A 16,522-nucleotide genomic window follows, 5' to 3' on the forward strand; every position below is an offset into this window, starting at 1 on the left:
TTATTAAATCATAAATAATATATCACTACATTCTTCCAAGGGGAGACATGGAAAATAAGGAAGTAAGTAAATGGCTAGATACATGCTAAAATTTTAGAAAAAAAATTGTTGAAAATTAGGCAGTTTGAGGAGAAGAAATCACACAGCTGTGGTGTGGCTCCTTTGGAACCAGAAAGCAGGCAAGCAGGGGGGGGACGGGGGACGAGGAAGGGAGGAAGCAGAAGTGCATTGGGATCCGAGGGGAACTGCATGAGAACCCGTGAGGCAGGAGTGAAGTGAGGGGTTCCTCAGAGAAGCCCCTGTGCTGGAGCCCATGGTGGGGCACTCTTGTGTGAGGAGAGACCAGAGCTGCGGTGGAGCCCACTCACACTCTGGGCCACAGCGAATACCTAGAAGGTTCGGAGCCAGGTAACAGCCAGGCCTTGTTTACAATTTAGCAAATGTATGAAGACTACGCTTTAGCTCGGAAGGAGAGACTGGGGAAATAGAGAGCCATGCCACGAGTCCCCGAGAGACAACAGTGCTGATGGTAGTAGGGCGGTGGTGAGCACCGCATTCTGGAGGGATTTCAGACAAGAATCAACCACTCTGGTTAATGCGCAGGTGCAGGCGTAGGAAGTAAGAGAGATGCGACTAGGAAGCTGAATCCTGGGGACTTTTGTCTGAACAACTGGCTGAGTGCAGTGCCATCTCTAGGAGAAGGGAGGTGTGGGGTTGGGAAAGATTACTTCAGTTTGGGGCAGGATTGATGTGCCTCGTATTAGGGAAATCCATCAGGCATGAGAACTCTGAGGCCAGGCTAATGCTGGGAATGTGAGCTGTTTGTATTTGTAAAGAACTTAAGCCACCAGCCTCAGTGAAAGAGAATTTGATGGAGATGATGCGATGTCCAAGAACAGATGTCCAAAATAAGGAAGAATAAAAAAACTAATTCCATGAGAGACTAAAAGGGATGAAGAAGAGGAAAAGCAAGGACACAGGAAGTCCCAGAAGCCAAGTAAAATCTAGCCTTTCATCTTTAAGATGAACTAAGTTGCCAGTTAACATATTCATTTACAAGTTCTGATTAGCCCAGTGAATGTCTGGTCTCTACTTCCTTGGGTTGGCAGTCTACGGAGGGTCTCCAAATGAGCCACACTTCAAATCTCCACCTCATACCAAAGACTCCACTGTTGAGGTCAGCCCTGCCTACCTCAAGTCCACCTGCTTAGACAAGTCTGGTAGCCTTTGCTACCACTCTGCACCTCTTCAAGCCACACCTCAGTGACCACCACTCGGAAGACCACAAATGCAGAAAGGGAGTGGATCCCAGAGAGAACCTGTGACTTCAGAGCCCACACCAGACCTGGGTTCTCATAGGGCTCTGTGTTTTGTTCCGGTCATGTTACCGGCTAAGCACTCAGATTAGAGTCTCTTACTGGTTTGAGAAGTCAGTTCCAGATTCAGACTGTTTAGGTCCAAGTTCCAGATCTTCCTGGAACAAGCCATGTGGCCATGTGATCTTTTCATCTATGTCTCCGAAACCACATCTTTACTAGGGTGAAAGTCACATTGTTGAAGTTATAGGTGAAGATTCCATAAATCTGGAAGTGAGAAGTCCTTAGCAAATGCTTCACCAGCATCACACACTATATCATTTAGTAGTTGATGTTGGTGGACTTTTCTGTCCCATTGGTCAGCTCTGTCTGGCCAGCCTGCTCCCAAATAACCACACAGAGGCTTGTCAGTAATTATAAATGCTCTGCCAATACTTTAGGCTTGTTACTAACTTGCTTTTACAACTTACATCAGCCCATATTTATTAGTTTATGTGCCGTCATGTGGCTCAGGGATTGTTACCTGATTTCTACACACCTTGCTTCCCCTGTGTCTGGCTTGTGACTCCCCACATCTCCTGGCAACTCTGTCCTTCTTTGTCCCACGCTTTCCTCCTGTCTGCAAGTCCTGCCTAACCTTTTCCTCCCTAGCTATTGGCCAGTTAGCCCTTTATTAAACCAATGAGAGCAACGCATATTCACAGTGTACAGAAAGATGGTTCCAGAACAAGTTGAGGTTTTTACTTTCCCAAGATCATGGCCAAAAAGAAGGGGAACCAGCTTTTTGTTCAGCTGCAAATCCCAGAGTCTAACCCACTTTGCAGTAGGATTTAGTGATCTGCCTCAACTGCATCACGTTTATATGTAGTGGGGTGGGTGCTGAACCAGATCCTATGGGTCTCCATTTGCTCCCTAGGCACACATCTGTGTTCACTGAAGTCTCTTGGAAACTCGACATTGGCCATGGCGGGAGTGGCCATAGATGCTATGATCATCATTCACACACACACACACACACACACACACACACACACACACACCACTTACATGTGTGTAATATCTGCATGAGCATGTATTTGTGGAGGGCATAGACATCACTGAAGTCTCTTGGAAACTCGACATTGGCCATGGCGGGAGTGGCCATAGATGCTATGATCATCATTCACACACACACACACACACACACACACACCACTTACATGTGTGTAATATCTGCATGAGCATGTATTTGTGGAGGGCATAGACAACTTGCAGGAGTCAGTTCTCTCCTTCTACCATAAGGGTTATGGGGCTAAAATTTGGGTCACCGTACTAGTGTCACCTCTCCAATAACCCTTAAGGATTGGCACCTGTGTGGCCTTGACTTTGTGAGCAGCCCTAACTGAGTAGCAGAGAGTGGAAAGACAGGCCTTCACAGCCACCTGCCCTCTGGCTGACAGTGTGAACAAGCTCCTGGGCCTCACTGAGTCTCCCCTCTGGCCTCTGGCCCTAGAGCTTGGCCTGATCTTTCCCACTGTAAGGCTTCTCTGATTCATGCACTGTAACTTCAATACTGCCCCCTGCACACACCTGGCTCCCAGCCCTGGTTATGCTCCCAGCCATGTCTAGGGGCTTTGGGCTGGAAGGACACTCTCTCCCTAAATCTCATTCCTTATGCAGTCCCTGCTTAGCCTTTGCCTAACCTTCACTCTTGCACTTGTTAAAAGGAATGGTCCCAGCTAGACGTGAGTCATGCAGACCAGGGCCTTCCCTCAAGGGAATAATGGTGGATTATGAGAAGTGGTATGAGGGCAATAGACAAAGCATGTGATGGGCAGTGGAGGAAGTCTCCCCATACTGATACCCGGAGGCTGGCAAGCACCTGGTTGCAGAGGCTAGAGGCACCTGCTGTAGGAAGGAACTTGTCCCCAGAGGAGCAGTAGCTAAGAGCTCTATGTCCTGATCCACAGGCAGCAGAGAGAGAGAGAGAGAGAGAGAGAGAGAGAGAGAGAGAGAGAGAGAGAGAGAGAGAGAGAGAGGGACAGATAGACAGACACAGACAGACTAATAGACAGACAAGGCCTGGCACGGGATTTTGAAACCTTAGAGTCCATTCCCAATGACACACCAACAAGGACACATGTCCTAATTCTTCCCAAATAGTTCTACTAACTGGAACCAGGCATTCACATATCTGAGTCTATGGGGGCTATTCTCATTCAAGCCTCAACACACACACACACACACACACACACACACACACACACACACACACACACACACACGACTGAAGGGAAATCTGAATAAAGAAAAATGTGTAGCTCATACTCTTACTTATTTAAACATCACTAGAGTCTGGGCACCAACTTCTCAAACAGCAATTGTAGTCTCCAGTCTAGACCCGACAGACACTGTGTTAATTACTTTTCTGTCGTTGTAACAATCAACTTACAATCAACCTAGAAAGAAAGAAGATATATTTGGGTTCATGGTTTTGGATCTTTCAGCCCATACTTCATAAACCTTCATGTTTGGGGCCTGTGGCAAGGCAGCATATCCCAACAGAAGCACAGATAAACCCAGACTGCCCACGTTATAGCCAGGAAGCAAAAAAGAAGAGGAGGAAAGGGTCCCACAGACCCTGTCGGGGGCATGCCCTGCAATGACCCAAGTACCGCTTGCTAGGTCTATACCATCACCTAATAGCACCCCTTAAGGACAATTCGAATTATAACATTCTGTCCCAAACTCCCAAAGGTTCATGTCTACCTCACAGAACAAACTACATTTTGTCTGTCTCCAGGAGTCTGGAAGTCTAATTCCAAACTCTCCTGTAAAACTCTGAGCTGGGAGAGTTACTTATCTCCCTGATGCAATGGTCAGAGGCACAGGGTAAATATCCCTATAGCAAAAGTATTCAGAACCTCCAACAGGATAGCCTGGAGCCCAGGGTGCCATGTGATGGGAGACGGGCACCGGGAGGCTTAGACAGCCTCTACCCTTTGCTGGTTGCAGTCCATCTGACTACTCTTTTTTTTTTTAACTTCAACTGTTCAGAAACTTTTTTTTTTAAGATTTATTTATTTATTACATATACACCAGATTGAAATGTAGATGGTTGTGAGCCACCATGTGGTTGCTGGGAATTGAACTTAAGACCTCTGGAAGAGCAGTCAGTGCTCTTAACCTCTGAGCCATCTCTCTGACTACTCTTGGACTGGCTTCCTTCACCAGCTTCCCTTGGGAAGATAGAGACTCACTGAATATATATAAATTCATAAAGGATCGATTTATAAAAGGATATACATTTTTAAATGCTTCTAACGTGCATTGCTGCAGAAACATTGCCTGTTGCTGGCATCTCTCCTTTCCTGGGTCTCCACTGCTGTGTAGGCTTCACGCCACAGCTCCTTGTGTCAATCTGTCAGGTCTGTCTGAGGGGATAACAGTCATAAAGCGCACTGCCTGGCAGCCCTTGCCTTCCTTTGAAATCTTGGCCCAAGCGTTCATGGCCCCATAACTCTTACACAGCATCGTGTGGGTGATACCAAAGTCTACTACCAACAGCACATGGTCTGCCTGGACCCCCTTGAACCACAGCTACCAGGGTGTGTCGATGTCCTGATGGATGGCTGAACACTGAAGAAAGAATGAACTGACTCTGGTGGTTCTGGGCAGTTGGTAAACCCCTGGGCTCTTTTCTCAAACAGATAAAAAAAATGAGGTCAATTTTGGGTTCTACATCTTAGATTCTCTGGTGGATGAGGTGGCTTGCAGATTCCTGAGATGGCCCTTTATGGAGCCAGGTGTGGTGGCACATACCTTTGATCCCAACACTGAGGGGGGCAGGGACAGGTGTATTTTTGAGAGTTCAAGGCCAGTCTGGTCTACATAGTGAGTTCCAGGCCAGCCAGGGAAGGCTACATAGTGAGAGCCTGTCTCAAAATAATGACAGACCAAAAAAAAAAAAAAAAAAAAAAAAAAAAGGGAGGGAGTACTTTGTATTGAATAATCATAATTAATCAAATCATTAATCTTTCGCCTTTTACTAAGGGCATTTTGAGATAGTAATAATTATACCTAAAGAAAATTAATCAAATCAAAACAAAACAAGAGTAGTGTTATGAAAACAAAGAGAACATTAGGGGAAAACATGGCAGTGTGGATCCCATCACTCAGGCGCATTAAGAACACATGAAAATCATTCCTCAGTCAGTTCTATGCCAAGCTCGGTTCTGCATTGTTCAGGCCACAGCTACTCAGGTCCCCCATTCTAATGCCCTAACCACAAGAATATAGGTGATGGTGGAGTCTCTACTTTAAATCTCTAAAATAATTTCCCAAATTCTAGAGTCCGAACACCTGTTTTAGGAGACCCTTGAAAATTAGTGTGGCTCTGATCACCTACCCTCTAATTATTTTTTTCCGTAACAAGTAATTTCCATCTTAGCAGGAAGATATACCTCTTTTTCAAGGGTAAGCCATCATCTTAGAAAGTGCCAATTTTATGGAAATTATCTGACCTAATAGGCTTGGGGAAGCATGAATGAAAAGCACGAGCTGGAACAAAACCATTGGCAGACAGGGCAGCAAGTTGCTAACTGAAGCTCAGTGTAAGCCTTTTAATACAACTGAATGGAGGGGACAGAAGGGTCTACCTCGGTGTGATATGTCAGAGACACAGACTGTCGGCCTTCTTTACATAAAGAGACAGCATGCAATGCAGACCTTTCAAGGTAAAGGAAGCTGCTGGGTACTCTATGTTGCCTGAAGAAACTTCTGGTTTGTTTTTGTTTGTCAGTTTCAGTTATTAGAAGAGAAATTAGGAGTCTTTCCTTGAGGATGTTTGCTTTAAGAAACAAAACAAAACAAAAAAAACCTACCATTTCCTTCTGACAGGAGTCTAATTTAATTAACTGTGGGCTCTCTGAGCAGAATCCAGCAGTTAGGTCTAACCCCCCACAAGCGCTCACCAGAAGCAGGCACTTTGGGGAGAAAAGGCAAAACTAAACAAACCCAGACTATGCTTACTTGAATATGAAGGCCGCATTCAGATGTGCGGTTACTATGGACTTGATCGGAACATCCTGTTTCTGGGAATTGGGATATGGCGTTGGTGGGAAACTGTGACAGAAGCAAAGGAAATAAAAGGACCCACTGGGCATCTTGTTCAAAGCTGCACAAACAACTGCTCTTCAGAAGGGATGAGTTAAAGTTCACATTTTTCTTGTAAAGACCATAGTGGCTCTCAGAAAGTGACCTGATGCTGCTATGTTGTCATTGCATGTTAATCCCTGGAGAAGGAAGCAGGAAAGTAAAAGCTGGTGTCAACAATATTTGCTAATTGCTAACTGACAAAAGGAGAGTTACTGATTGCAGTAAGGACTGCATAGATGCATCTCCATTTCATTTTGATGTGAGCATGTGCTAGACACACACACACACACACACACACACACACACACACACACACACACACGACCGGCAAATAGCATGGAAAGTATCTCATTGGCATTATGTTTCCAGCATTGCTATAACAACATCCAAAACAAGGGACACATGAATTGGTAGCGGCATCTATTCTAGGATTGTGGGGCTTTACTATAAAACAGTTGTAAAACCTTTTGGGAACAAAAATATTTCTGTGTATCTATGCAGATGCTTTTCTCCAAGGGAAACACACACACACACACCCCAATCTATCCACACACACCCACATATACATACCACTCATGTGCTTCCCCCATCCACATCCCGTGATACACCCACTCACCCTCCTCCCACACCTCACCACCCCCCAACACACACACACACACACACACACACACACACACACACACGTGTAGAGCAGAGAAGACAAGAATAAAAATAGGGAACATTTCTTCAGTTTCCTTTCAAACAAAGCTGCAGTAAACCCTTTGGATGTGCTTTTTCTTTCCTTCTGTTTTTTAAGTCACAGAAGAGGTTCGTTGACATAAAGCCGAGGTTTGAGAGTGTAGCTGGTAGGCTGCGGTCATATCCATTAGAGGAGGCTAAGTGTGTTTGTTTTGATTTACTAGGAAGACATTTTCTGACCTTGGGAATGAAATCATTGAGTTGTCTATTTGTTTATGGTCAAAGACTTATGGAGGGCTCTGGTCCTTATGTTAGTGTATCTTTGAAATCCTGGAATCCACATTGAGTGGGAAGTTACCCAACTTGGGGTAGCATCACTCAGGATGTGCCTCATTAAGGACCCAGAGTCCTTCTTCCCACGACTCCCCAAGATTAGTTTACATGTATCACATAGCGAATCATTCATGCTGAGAGGGTGGATTACAGACGGTGGTGGGAGGACAGCATCTTGTTATCTATTTACTCTCAGTAAAGGAGACATTCAGAGTTGGGTGGTTTTCTTCTCCCCCATTGCAAAGCACACTTCAGTATTGTGTATCATGCTTATAGTGTATTTGGAATTGTTAAAAGCAGCTACCTCCAATAAGTTAGCAATATTTTCAGGTGAATTGTTCAACCATGAGGATTGTGTTGACTTTATCATCCTCCGAACACATTTTGCATGTGTTTAGATAGGTTTATGGACTGTTGAATTTTAGTGTTTGTTCACAAAGCCACATCATTCCCCGTTATCCTCGGAAGCAACTGGTCTGATAGCAAGGCTCATTTCGCTTGTTGAGCTCAGCAGGAAGCTGAGGCTTGCTGAGAGCAGTGTGGCTTTTCAGGCATTGCTCACATCTGACTCTAGCCGCATTTGGCTGGAGAAACAGAAGTTCGCCTAGCTCTTTCTGTGGATTTCTGTAATCTGCAAATGTCTGTCCTTGGGAAAGAGTGGGTGATGAACTGGGCGGAGGTGGGGTGTGGTGGGGTGGAACCTTGTCTGGTGACTGGGGATGATACTGAGTCAAGACAGTTGAGAGTTTGAGACCAGTCTGGGGCTGGGTTGCAAGTTTCAGGCCACCTTGAGCTAAATGCTAAGGCCCTATCTCAAAAATAAATCAATAATTAGAATAAAAATGAGGACGATGACAGGAATGCCCTGCTCTGATTGCACAGTGAATGTCTTGCAAGTAAGTGCAGGAGGAAGCAGCCAGTGCCTGTAAGAGGCTCCCCACCCCCACTCCGCTGCCCTCAGCAGCGTGAGTGCCTGGCTGTCTTCACATTGCAGTCAACCTTTGCCCATTTAGCTTTGGAATGCTGCCCTTTATGACTGCAGTGGTCTACATCCTAAAAGTCCAGCTAAGCCCCAAAGCTGCTTTCTCGCTGTTGCAGGCAGTCACAGGTAAGAACTGAAAAGGTTGGTTGGTTGGTTGGTTTTTCTGAAGAATAAAGAAGGCAGCCAGTGAGGGGAGCAAAATATGTTACCTTCACAATGATAAGACATGGAAAACTAAGTCATCTCATTTGTGGTCCCTGGGTGACTCTAAGTGATAAAATAATAACTCTAGGCATTTGGTATTAGTTGTGAATGGTGCAGAAGTGTCATGTGCAGTTTTGAAAAGGAACCTAGGGACTGCAAGGTTTCTGTGGGACACCCACTGGGCAATGCATTCCTTTTCTAGGAATTGGAACTAAGTATGAGCTCAGCTCCAGCAAGGATTGTGAGAAGCAAGGGATAGAATGAGCACCGAGCAGGATGACGAAGGATGCTGGGGTAATTAATGGTGCTGTGGGAAGCAACACTGAGTGTGGGCAGTTTACGGTTCAGACTAAACAGTCTGGTGGCTAAGGACTTGGTTTGGGCTCACATCTCTGCCCTTGCGCTTACTGCCTGAGTGACCTGAAGCAGGTTACTGATTTCTTTGTGGATAAGACAAGCTTTGTGGCTATAAGACCTGAGGCCGTGCAGGTAAAAGGCCCCCATCCCATGACTGCAGTCTCGTGATGTTCACCAAATGGTAGCCATTACTGTTTACACAGGCTAAGATAAATTGTTGCCTTTGCCCTTTGCAAATTAGGAAGAAATCCTCTCCTACTTATAAGCTATTGTATTCCTGGTTATCAGTGAGCTGTGGGCTGAATGAGCTCATTGATGAGATAAGGAAATGTTACCAGGAAGCTGTGAGCATACCTGTGGCCAGAGAGCTCTGAAAGACCAAGACTGTTCTTGGCATGGATCGAAAGAACACACTGCCATTCCAGCCTGCAGGACATTCTTGAAGTGACTACAGGGTGCAGAAGACCTAAATGACACAGGGATAGCATCATCTGCGTGATTTTGCAAGTGTTAAAACACTAAACCTGCTGGGTAGTGGTGGAGCACGCCTTTAATCCCAGCACTTGGGAGACAGGGACAGTCGAATCTCTGTGAGTTCGAGGCCAGCCTGGACTACAGAGTGAGTTCCAGGACAGGCTCTAAAACAATACAGAGAAACCCTGTCTCAAGAAACCAAAAACAACAACAACAAAAACCCCAACAAACAAACAAAACACTAAACTTGCTTTGTATCTCAGTTCTGATGAGAGAGGCAGATGCCTTGGTCCTGGGCTCAGAGAAGCAGGTCATGCAGGTCCTGGCTACAGACAACACTGAGCCTGTGCCACAGAGCAAACAGTGGAAACAGGCTATAGCTAGCCTGTAAGTGATTCTTCTCATTAGAATGGGGTAGAACACATGGCTAGCGTGGTGAAGCCCAGGGTTTATTCCTGACTAAATAAAGCATAGAAACTTGTATTTGCATGTTGTGCTGGTTCTGTGAGTAAGGCAGGACATAGAGAAGGAGCACTCTCAGGATGTCCATTCAGCAGGGTCACATTGAAAATCAAAATTTCCTGGCATGCAATGGATGGTATCTCATCCATTTGGAGGAAATGATGAAAATTAGCATTCTTGACAGGAGTGTACCTGATTAACAGATCTGCGTGAAGTAGCTGATCATTTGCTTAACATTCTTGCATCTACAAAGATCTCTACATCCATCAGGCCGCTCCACGGAGTTGGAATGTTTTAAAGTCGGCATGGCTTGATCTTTGGAGTGTGGCAGTGCATGGACCTGACTCTCTATGCGCCTTAGGCATGCAGGAGACATAAAGTAGCTCAGATTAATGGGTCAAACCCAGGGGAGGGCACACACCCACAGGACTATGCTTAGCACAGCCACTCAGCAGCACATCAGGACTACATGGGATCCCCAAGGTCTCCTAGGCCAATCAAAATGACAGTCAGATTCCTCTTTGGATCTCCCCATCCAGGGGCAGGAGGAGAAGTGTCCAAATCTGGGTCTTTAGTTTTGAAAGCAGTCACATGTCACTAACTCCAAGTGCAATAAAGGAGGTAAATGATAGCCAGGGAGTGGGGGGTGGAGTAGGGGTGGTGCACGACTCTAATTTCAGCACTCAAGAGGCAGAAACATCTCTTGAGTTTGAGGCCAGTCTGGTCTACAGAGTGAGTTCCAGGACAGCCCCTGGGCTACACAGAAAACCCCTGTCTTGAAAAGCAGGCAAGCAAGCAAGCAAACAGACAAAAAAAAGAGAGGTAAATGATGAAGATAAACCACTCTAGACAAGGTGGGGCCTTGAAGTCACAATGCCTTGTGCTCATCTGACCCAGAGTAGCTCTGTGGGGGTGGGGAATGCAGAAGCGCATGAAGAGTCTCCTGCTGCGCCAAAGGCACAACTTCTCCTGGGACAGATGGGAAGCATGCACCACGCTCTCTAAAAATTAACACACTCTGGCTGGGTGGGCATGATGCTACACACCCACAGAGCCAGCACTTGGGAGGTTGATAACGGGAAGATTAGAAAGTTCAAAGGAGGCCATGAGTGCTCACAGGTGAGAAGGCAAGCCAGAGATATCAAAGACCCCATCTCAAACAAACAGACACACAACAGTAACAAAACCCACACATCGTCCTAGGCCTAAAATAGTCTCAGAGGTTATAATCCTGAAACTATAGAAATGACGCCCAGTTGTTTTACTAAAGGGAAGCATGGTAGAGAGGTAATAGGAGCTGAAACCATATCTATACAAACAACAAACAGCAGGTTGAATTTATGTATTTATACATATGTTTTTATACAGATCTAGGTAACAATAATAGTCAAGGAAAAAGAAGCTATCCACTTGAGAGGTTGGGCACAAAGGAATTGGAGGTAGGGAACCTGGGAGGTACTGGAGAGGAGAAAGTGATGAAATTATATTTTAATTCAAAATGATTAATTTTTTAAAGAAAATAATGGGAACTGGCCTATACAGTAAAGCTTATAAACTTGAGGCTCCTGGAACACTTCTGTTGGAATAGAAAACTGCCCATTTTGGTTGCATATTGAAATTTTGACTTACAAAACAAAAGAGAAAAACTAAAAAGGGAGACAAATGTTTAAGTTCTACACTAAGACCTTCACAGACCTTTATAGCAGTTTTATTCATAATCTCCCCAAACTAGAATCAGTCCAGATGACTCTCCAAAGGGAAGAGTAAACGGCAGCACATGCATGCAAAGGGACACTACCCAGCCGTGAAGAGAACATTGAGAAGACAAAGTAGAGCCTGAAACAGCTGCAGAGTAGAGCATTTCAACCCCATGACATTTTGGAAAAGGTGAAGCTACTGAGGCAGGGGGCAAGGAGTGGGAGTTGTCAGGGGTTGGGAAGGAGGCAGGAATAAATGGGCAAGGCTCAGGATTTCTACAACAGTGTAACTTCCCAATGTAAGTCTGCAATGGTGAATACATGTCATTATGCGTTTGTCAAAATGCAAGGGAAACCAGGCATGGCATACTCACCTGTGATGACAGCATTGTCAGTTATAGGCATGAAAATCAGAAGTTCAAGGAGACTAGCCTGGTCTACTTGAGCGTGCCCCTCCCCCAAACACATAAACAAACAAACAAACAAACAGCGCTAGTGTGGATTTTCCTGATCAGAACTTGTGCTGATACACTGACATTTGCTGATTACCACACACCCCTTGGGCAAGCAAGACATCACACATGGCAGGGATGAAGGGAGGAGTGTGGAGACTGGGTAGGTTATCTGCTCAGTTTCTGTAAACCTAGAACTGTTCCTCCCTCTCCAAAAAACCCAGTCTATTAATTTAATTTAAAATTAACCCATCCCAAATAACTTCTACATAAAGAAATTTCAAAGAACCCACACGCCTTGAGAAACGGTGTGAGCGAGCTCCTTTTTCAAAGGCAGCTGAGAAAACCCAGATGCCCCAAGTGTGAAGCAGCCGGCCTTGCCAAGGCTCAGACATCCTGGACTGCTGACACCTACCTTAGACTCAACAAAACCCTTCTAATGGGGCTTAGGAGGCAGAGCGGGGGAGGGGAAGAGGAACCAAATTCTTACTCAGAGAATTAACAATTTGGAACATGCACAAGAGTGTCAACGAGTTATGTAGATCTTATCAGCGTTGCATTTTTGGTGCCTCCCAGCTATCCAGCCAGGCTCCACCAGCCTGTCAGCACCCACAGCATCCCACGCCTGCGAGGGCCTATCAACACCTCAGGAGGCTCTGCTAGGCCAGCCCTGCTTCCCCAGAGCCCACAGGAGCTGGCAGTCTGGCTGTCCTGTTCCTCTTAGGGTACCCTGCACTCTGAGCATAAATGCTTGCTCCCTAACACAGTGGCTTGGTTGGTGCTCCCCGTCCAGTAACTTTGAAAAGAGAGCTGGCGGTAGAAAACCCAAAGCCCTTGCGTTTCAAGGAAGAGACTGTACGTGGTTTCAGCCCTGTGAGGACAAATCAGGCAGTCATCAAGGTGGAAGCACTTTTAAGTTTCTGTATTTGCAGGTGGAACTTCACGGTCTTGCAAAGTGATGAACGAGAAGGGAGGGCACACCACTGAGCTCCTTTCCCTGTCCCCTGGCAACAATCAGAGCACTTACAGCTCTGGGTACGGGTGTGCAAGCCTGCACAGGGACGTGCACTTCTAGACATTCATGTGCATCCAGTGTACTTACGCTCCACAACAATGCAAAGCGTCAAATGTAATTCTGCTTCAGAGCATGAAGGAAGCGGTGGTCTTTGTGTCTTGGCTTTCTTCCACAAACACCTGTTCATTCTGTGAAAGTCGGTGAATGGCTCTGTTTGTTTTCATTTGTAGGCAGCTTTAAGTGCCCTGAAACAGTTTTCAGAACAAGGACTGGAATCAATCGATGGGGCGGTGGATGTCGAGAAAGGTTCTCTTGAAAAGTGAGTAAACCCTTGGTCGTATTTCTACTCTTGTATCTATGCGAAAGATGAGCCATGATAATTGGATGGTTTAAAAAAAAAACTCCAAACAACGATGGTTAAATCTTGCAAAGTTCTTCATACCTCAATTCCTGTATATATAGTCATAATCAATTCTCCTAAAATGTCTGTGGACTTTCTAACCTGTGAGTTGGCCATTGTCTCTGCATTTCAATGGCATAGGGGGAAACCCTGACAACCTTGGTGACTGTAGACCATTGTACAACTGACATAGGGCTGTTTTCACTGCTTACAGCCAAGCATTCTCTCACCAACTAGGCTTTTGAGCCAAAAAAAAAAATGTGCACTCATTTCTTCTAAGTACAATGGAGAGAAAACCAAGTGGGACTGAAAACAACCCCTGCCCCTCTTTTTCTTCATTGTCTTATATATATTTATGGACTATTAGCACACCTCATCACAGAAATAGGGCTGCCAGGGACGGCAGCAAACATACAAGCCTAATCAGTATGCCTGAAAGCCGGCTTACAGCTTTTTATGAGATTTGAGCATAAGGTGCTATGGAAGTGACTGAGTTTGGAGTTTCTCTGGAGACCCAATTTATACTAGCAAATGAAAAGTCAATTATATTTACATAACAGAGCCCAAACACTTTCAAAGCTGTAACAAGAGCTGGTGCGACCTCAGAAATCACACAGAAAGAAAGCCTCTGAATTAACACACAGAATTTGGTAAGTAAAAAGTAGATATGCTGATCCTACAGTTAAATGAACATACAAAAGAGCACAAAACGAAACAGTATTTGGTCATTTATCTTAAAAGGTAAGAAGAGCGTGAGAAGAAAACATTTGGTAAACAGACGCGCCATTTTAGGTTGTCTATAGATTGGCAACCATTTATAAGCTAATTTAATCAAAACCATTTCCACATGATCTCATCAGCAGACTATCTGAGCATAAATATTGTTGTTTCACTTTAAAATGTCACTTTTGTGGTGACCTTTGAATCCTGTGTGCCATCTGCTAATAAACATGTCTGAAGATGTGCAGCTCCAGACCTCAGCTCTTGTTAACATATTAATCTTTCAGACAAGCCAAGCACCTCCGAGAGAAAGCCGACAATAACCAGGCGAACCCGGGCCCCATCACTCAGGACTGCAAGAAATCAAAGTCGGCCATCTAGCAGCTCCCAGAACCCACGGCTGCCACCGTGTCCTTATAAACCTGTCAGCACGCATGAGGGTGTCTCTGTTCAAGGAAATGAATGACTAATACCATTGTCTGAGTCTTATGTGAAGACAACACTATTCTAACACGGGAGATAATGTACATGGTACTGTTTATCCAACTGGGGGAAAATAAAACTCTGAGCATTTCCCTTGGAACTTGAGATCAGATCATAACTCATTTGCCCAGAGGCAGCAGAAATCTGATCCCACTACTGGAGCTTAAAAATAACAATTAATGAAAAGTGTTAGAAACAAAGCTAAAGTTTTAAAATGATTCCTAGCGAAATTGGGTTTGGTTCTGTCCTGACGATTGTTTTGTCGTGGCGATTGTGTCGTTATACTCTCTCTTGTTTGAAATAATGCTTGACAATTCAGAATTTAACCAATGATGTGCCGTGGAATGTGATGGTTGTCTTCATATACTCGCACAGTTTCTCTTTTTATGCAAATGTTTGTAATCTTCATCTGGCTCACACACATGTGAATTACTTTAAGGTGCATTGCACAAAGATGTATGCAAATAACTGTGTTTTAAATCAGGTCAGAGATAATTGTTTAAAATATAAAATAATACTAGGAACAAGTAGTTTCCACGTATTTCAGGACTTTTGAGAAGACAAAAAGAAACAAAACCGAGCAGTTGCGGGTTTTGTGCTACATGATGCCATTGGCCACCGAGGGGGCGCCTTGCCTCTGCACATCTACTCTGTCGTGGAAATTGTTCTCACCCCCATCCGTGTGTTGTAATCACTCACTGTTTGCATCCAGTGTCTTTAGTAACTGCCTCTGGACTCGGGACAGTGAGTAGGATCTAGATAAATACTGTACATGGTGGGGAAGGGGAAGCCTGTTGGAGAAGCGTCTAGCTAACCACGCTCTGGACCAGCATGTTGGAATCCATCGTGGGGCAAATGCAGTAAAGATTTGATCAGTTTCTGTACGAATTGTTCTTTCATTCCCTTCCTCCCGCCTTTTAAACGTCAGTGCTGCGAAACCTGTGGGGAAGGAAGGTCACCACCCAGCCTCGGAATTAAAAGTGGCTGTGTCTGTGAGACTGCAGGCGGCCTCCTGAGTGACTGGGGCCTGACTGGGGCCTGGTTTAGCCAGCCACTGTCATCTCATTGTTCAGGCTTTCTCCTTATTGATTTGCAAACATTGTGCAATGAGAAAGCACTGTATGGTCTAACTGCTTGGCCCAACCTGACAATAGGGATAGAATTATGTAAGATTTCACAAGCAAAACCACTACACATCATGATCTGGCTGACTCACACGCGACTGGAGGATAAACAAAGAACACCATAAGGAAAGAACTCCAGTGCTGTTAATGATTCCCATGTGAGGAAGTCTGCTGGCTCTGGGAGGGCTGGGTGCCCTTGGAGGAAATAGGCTTGGTTACATAAGGCTGGGTCCCAGCGAAAAGAACAACAATTTGCAAAGTTGGGGTTCTCAAAGGACATGGGGACCCCCTGACTCATTCCCTTGTCAGGAGGTAGACCCTTGTTTTTGCTAGGACTTGGTGCCTGAGGCTTCAATACCTGGATGAGGTGAGTGCTGACTTCCTGCAGGGCCACCAGAACACACAATAAACACCAGGAGCTTCTACAGAAACAGTGAGCTGGGCAGGTCTGTGGGAAGGTGACGAGCTCAAGGATCACAAAACTCCTCAGTTCTCACGACCCAGGTATCTGAAGCATTTGACCAGAGCTGTCTGACAAGAGAGTCACCTCCCTGAGCTGAATCATTTCCAAACCCACAGAGCAGCAGTGATGACCAGAGACTGGACATTTGCATAAAATTTAATTCCTCATCTAAAATCTAGAGCCCTCTGCCTTCTGGAACTACCCAGAAAGATGCTGAAGTATGTTC

General features: G+C 45.2%; 1 protein-coding gene across 6 annotated transcripts in view; it reads left to right on the forward strand.

The window, feature by feature from the left end:
* Window positions 1–15,593, forward strand: part of Stau2 (staufen double-stranded RNA binding protein 2) — a 264,400-nt gene extending 248,807 nt beyond the window's left edge. For all 6 annotated transcript variants that reach the window (XM_040741416.1, XM_040741415.1, XM_040741414.1 and 3 more), the window contains 2 exons: window positions 13,337–13,425; window positions 14,514–15,593. In XM_040741416.1, the coding sequence (XP_040597350.1) occupies window positions 13,337–13,425; window positions 14,514–14,607 (183 nt within the window). In that variant the 3' untranslated portion in view covers window positions 14,608–15,593. The remainder of the gene's footprint in view (window positions 1–13,336; window positions 13,426–14,513) is intronic.
* The last annotated feature ends 929 nt before the right edge of the window (window positions 15,594–16,522 follow it).

This window comes from Mesocricetus auratus, unplaced genomic scaffold (genome assembly GCF_017639785.1).
Source record: "Mesocricetus auratus isolate SY011 unplaced genomic scaffold, BCM_Maur_2.0 Super-Scaffold_6730, whole genome shotgun sequence".
In the NCBI taxonomy this organism is placed as follows: domain Eukaryota; kingdom Metazoa; phylum Chordata; class Mammalia; order Rodentia; family Cricetidae; genus Mesocricetus; species Mesocricetus auratus.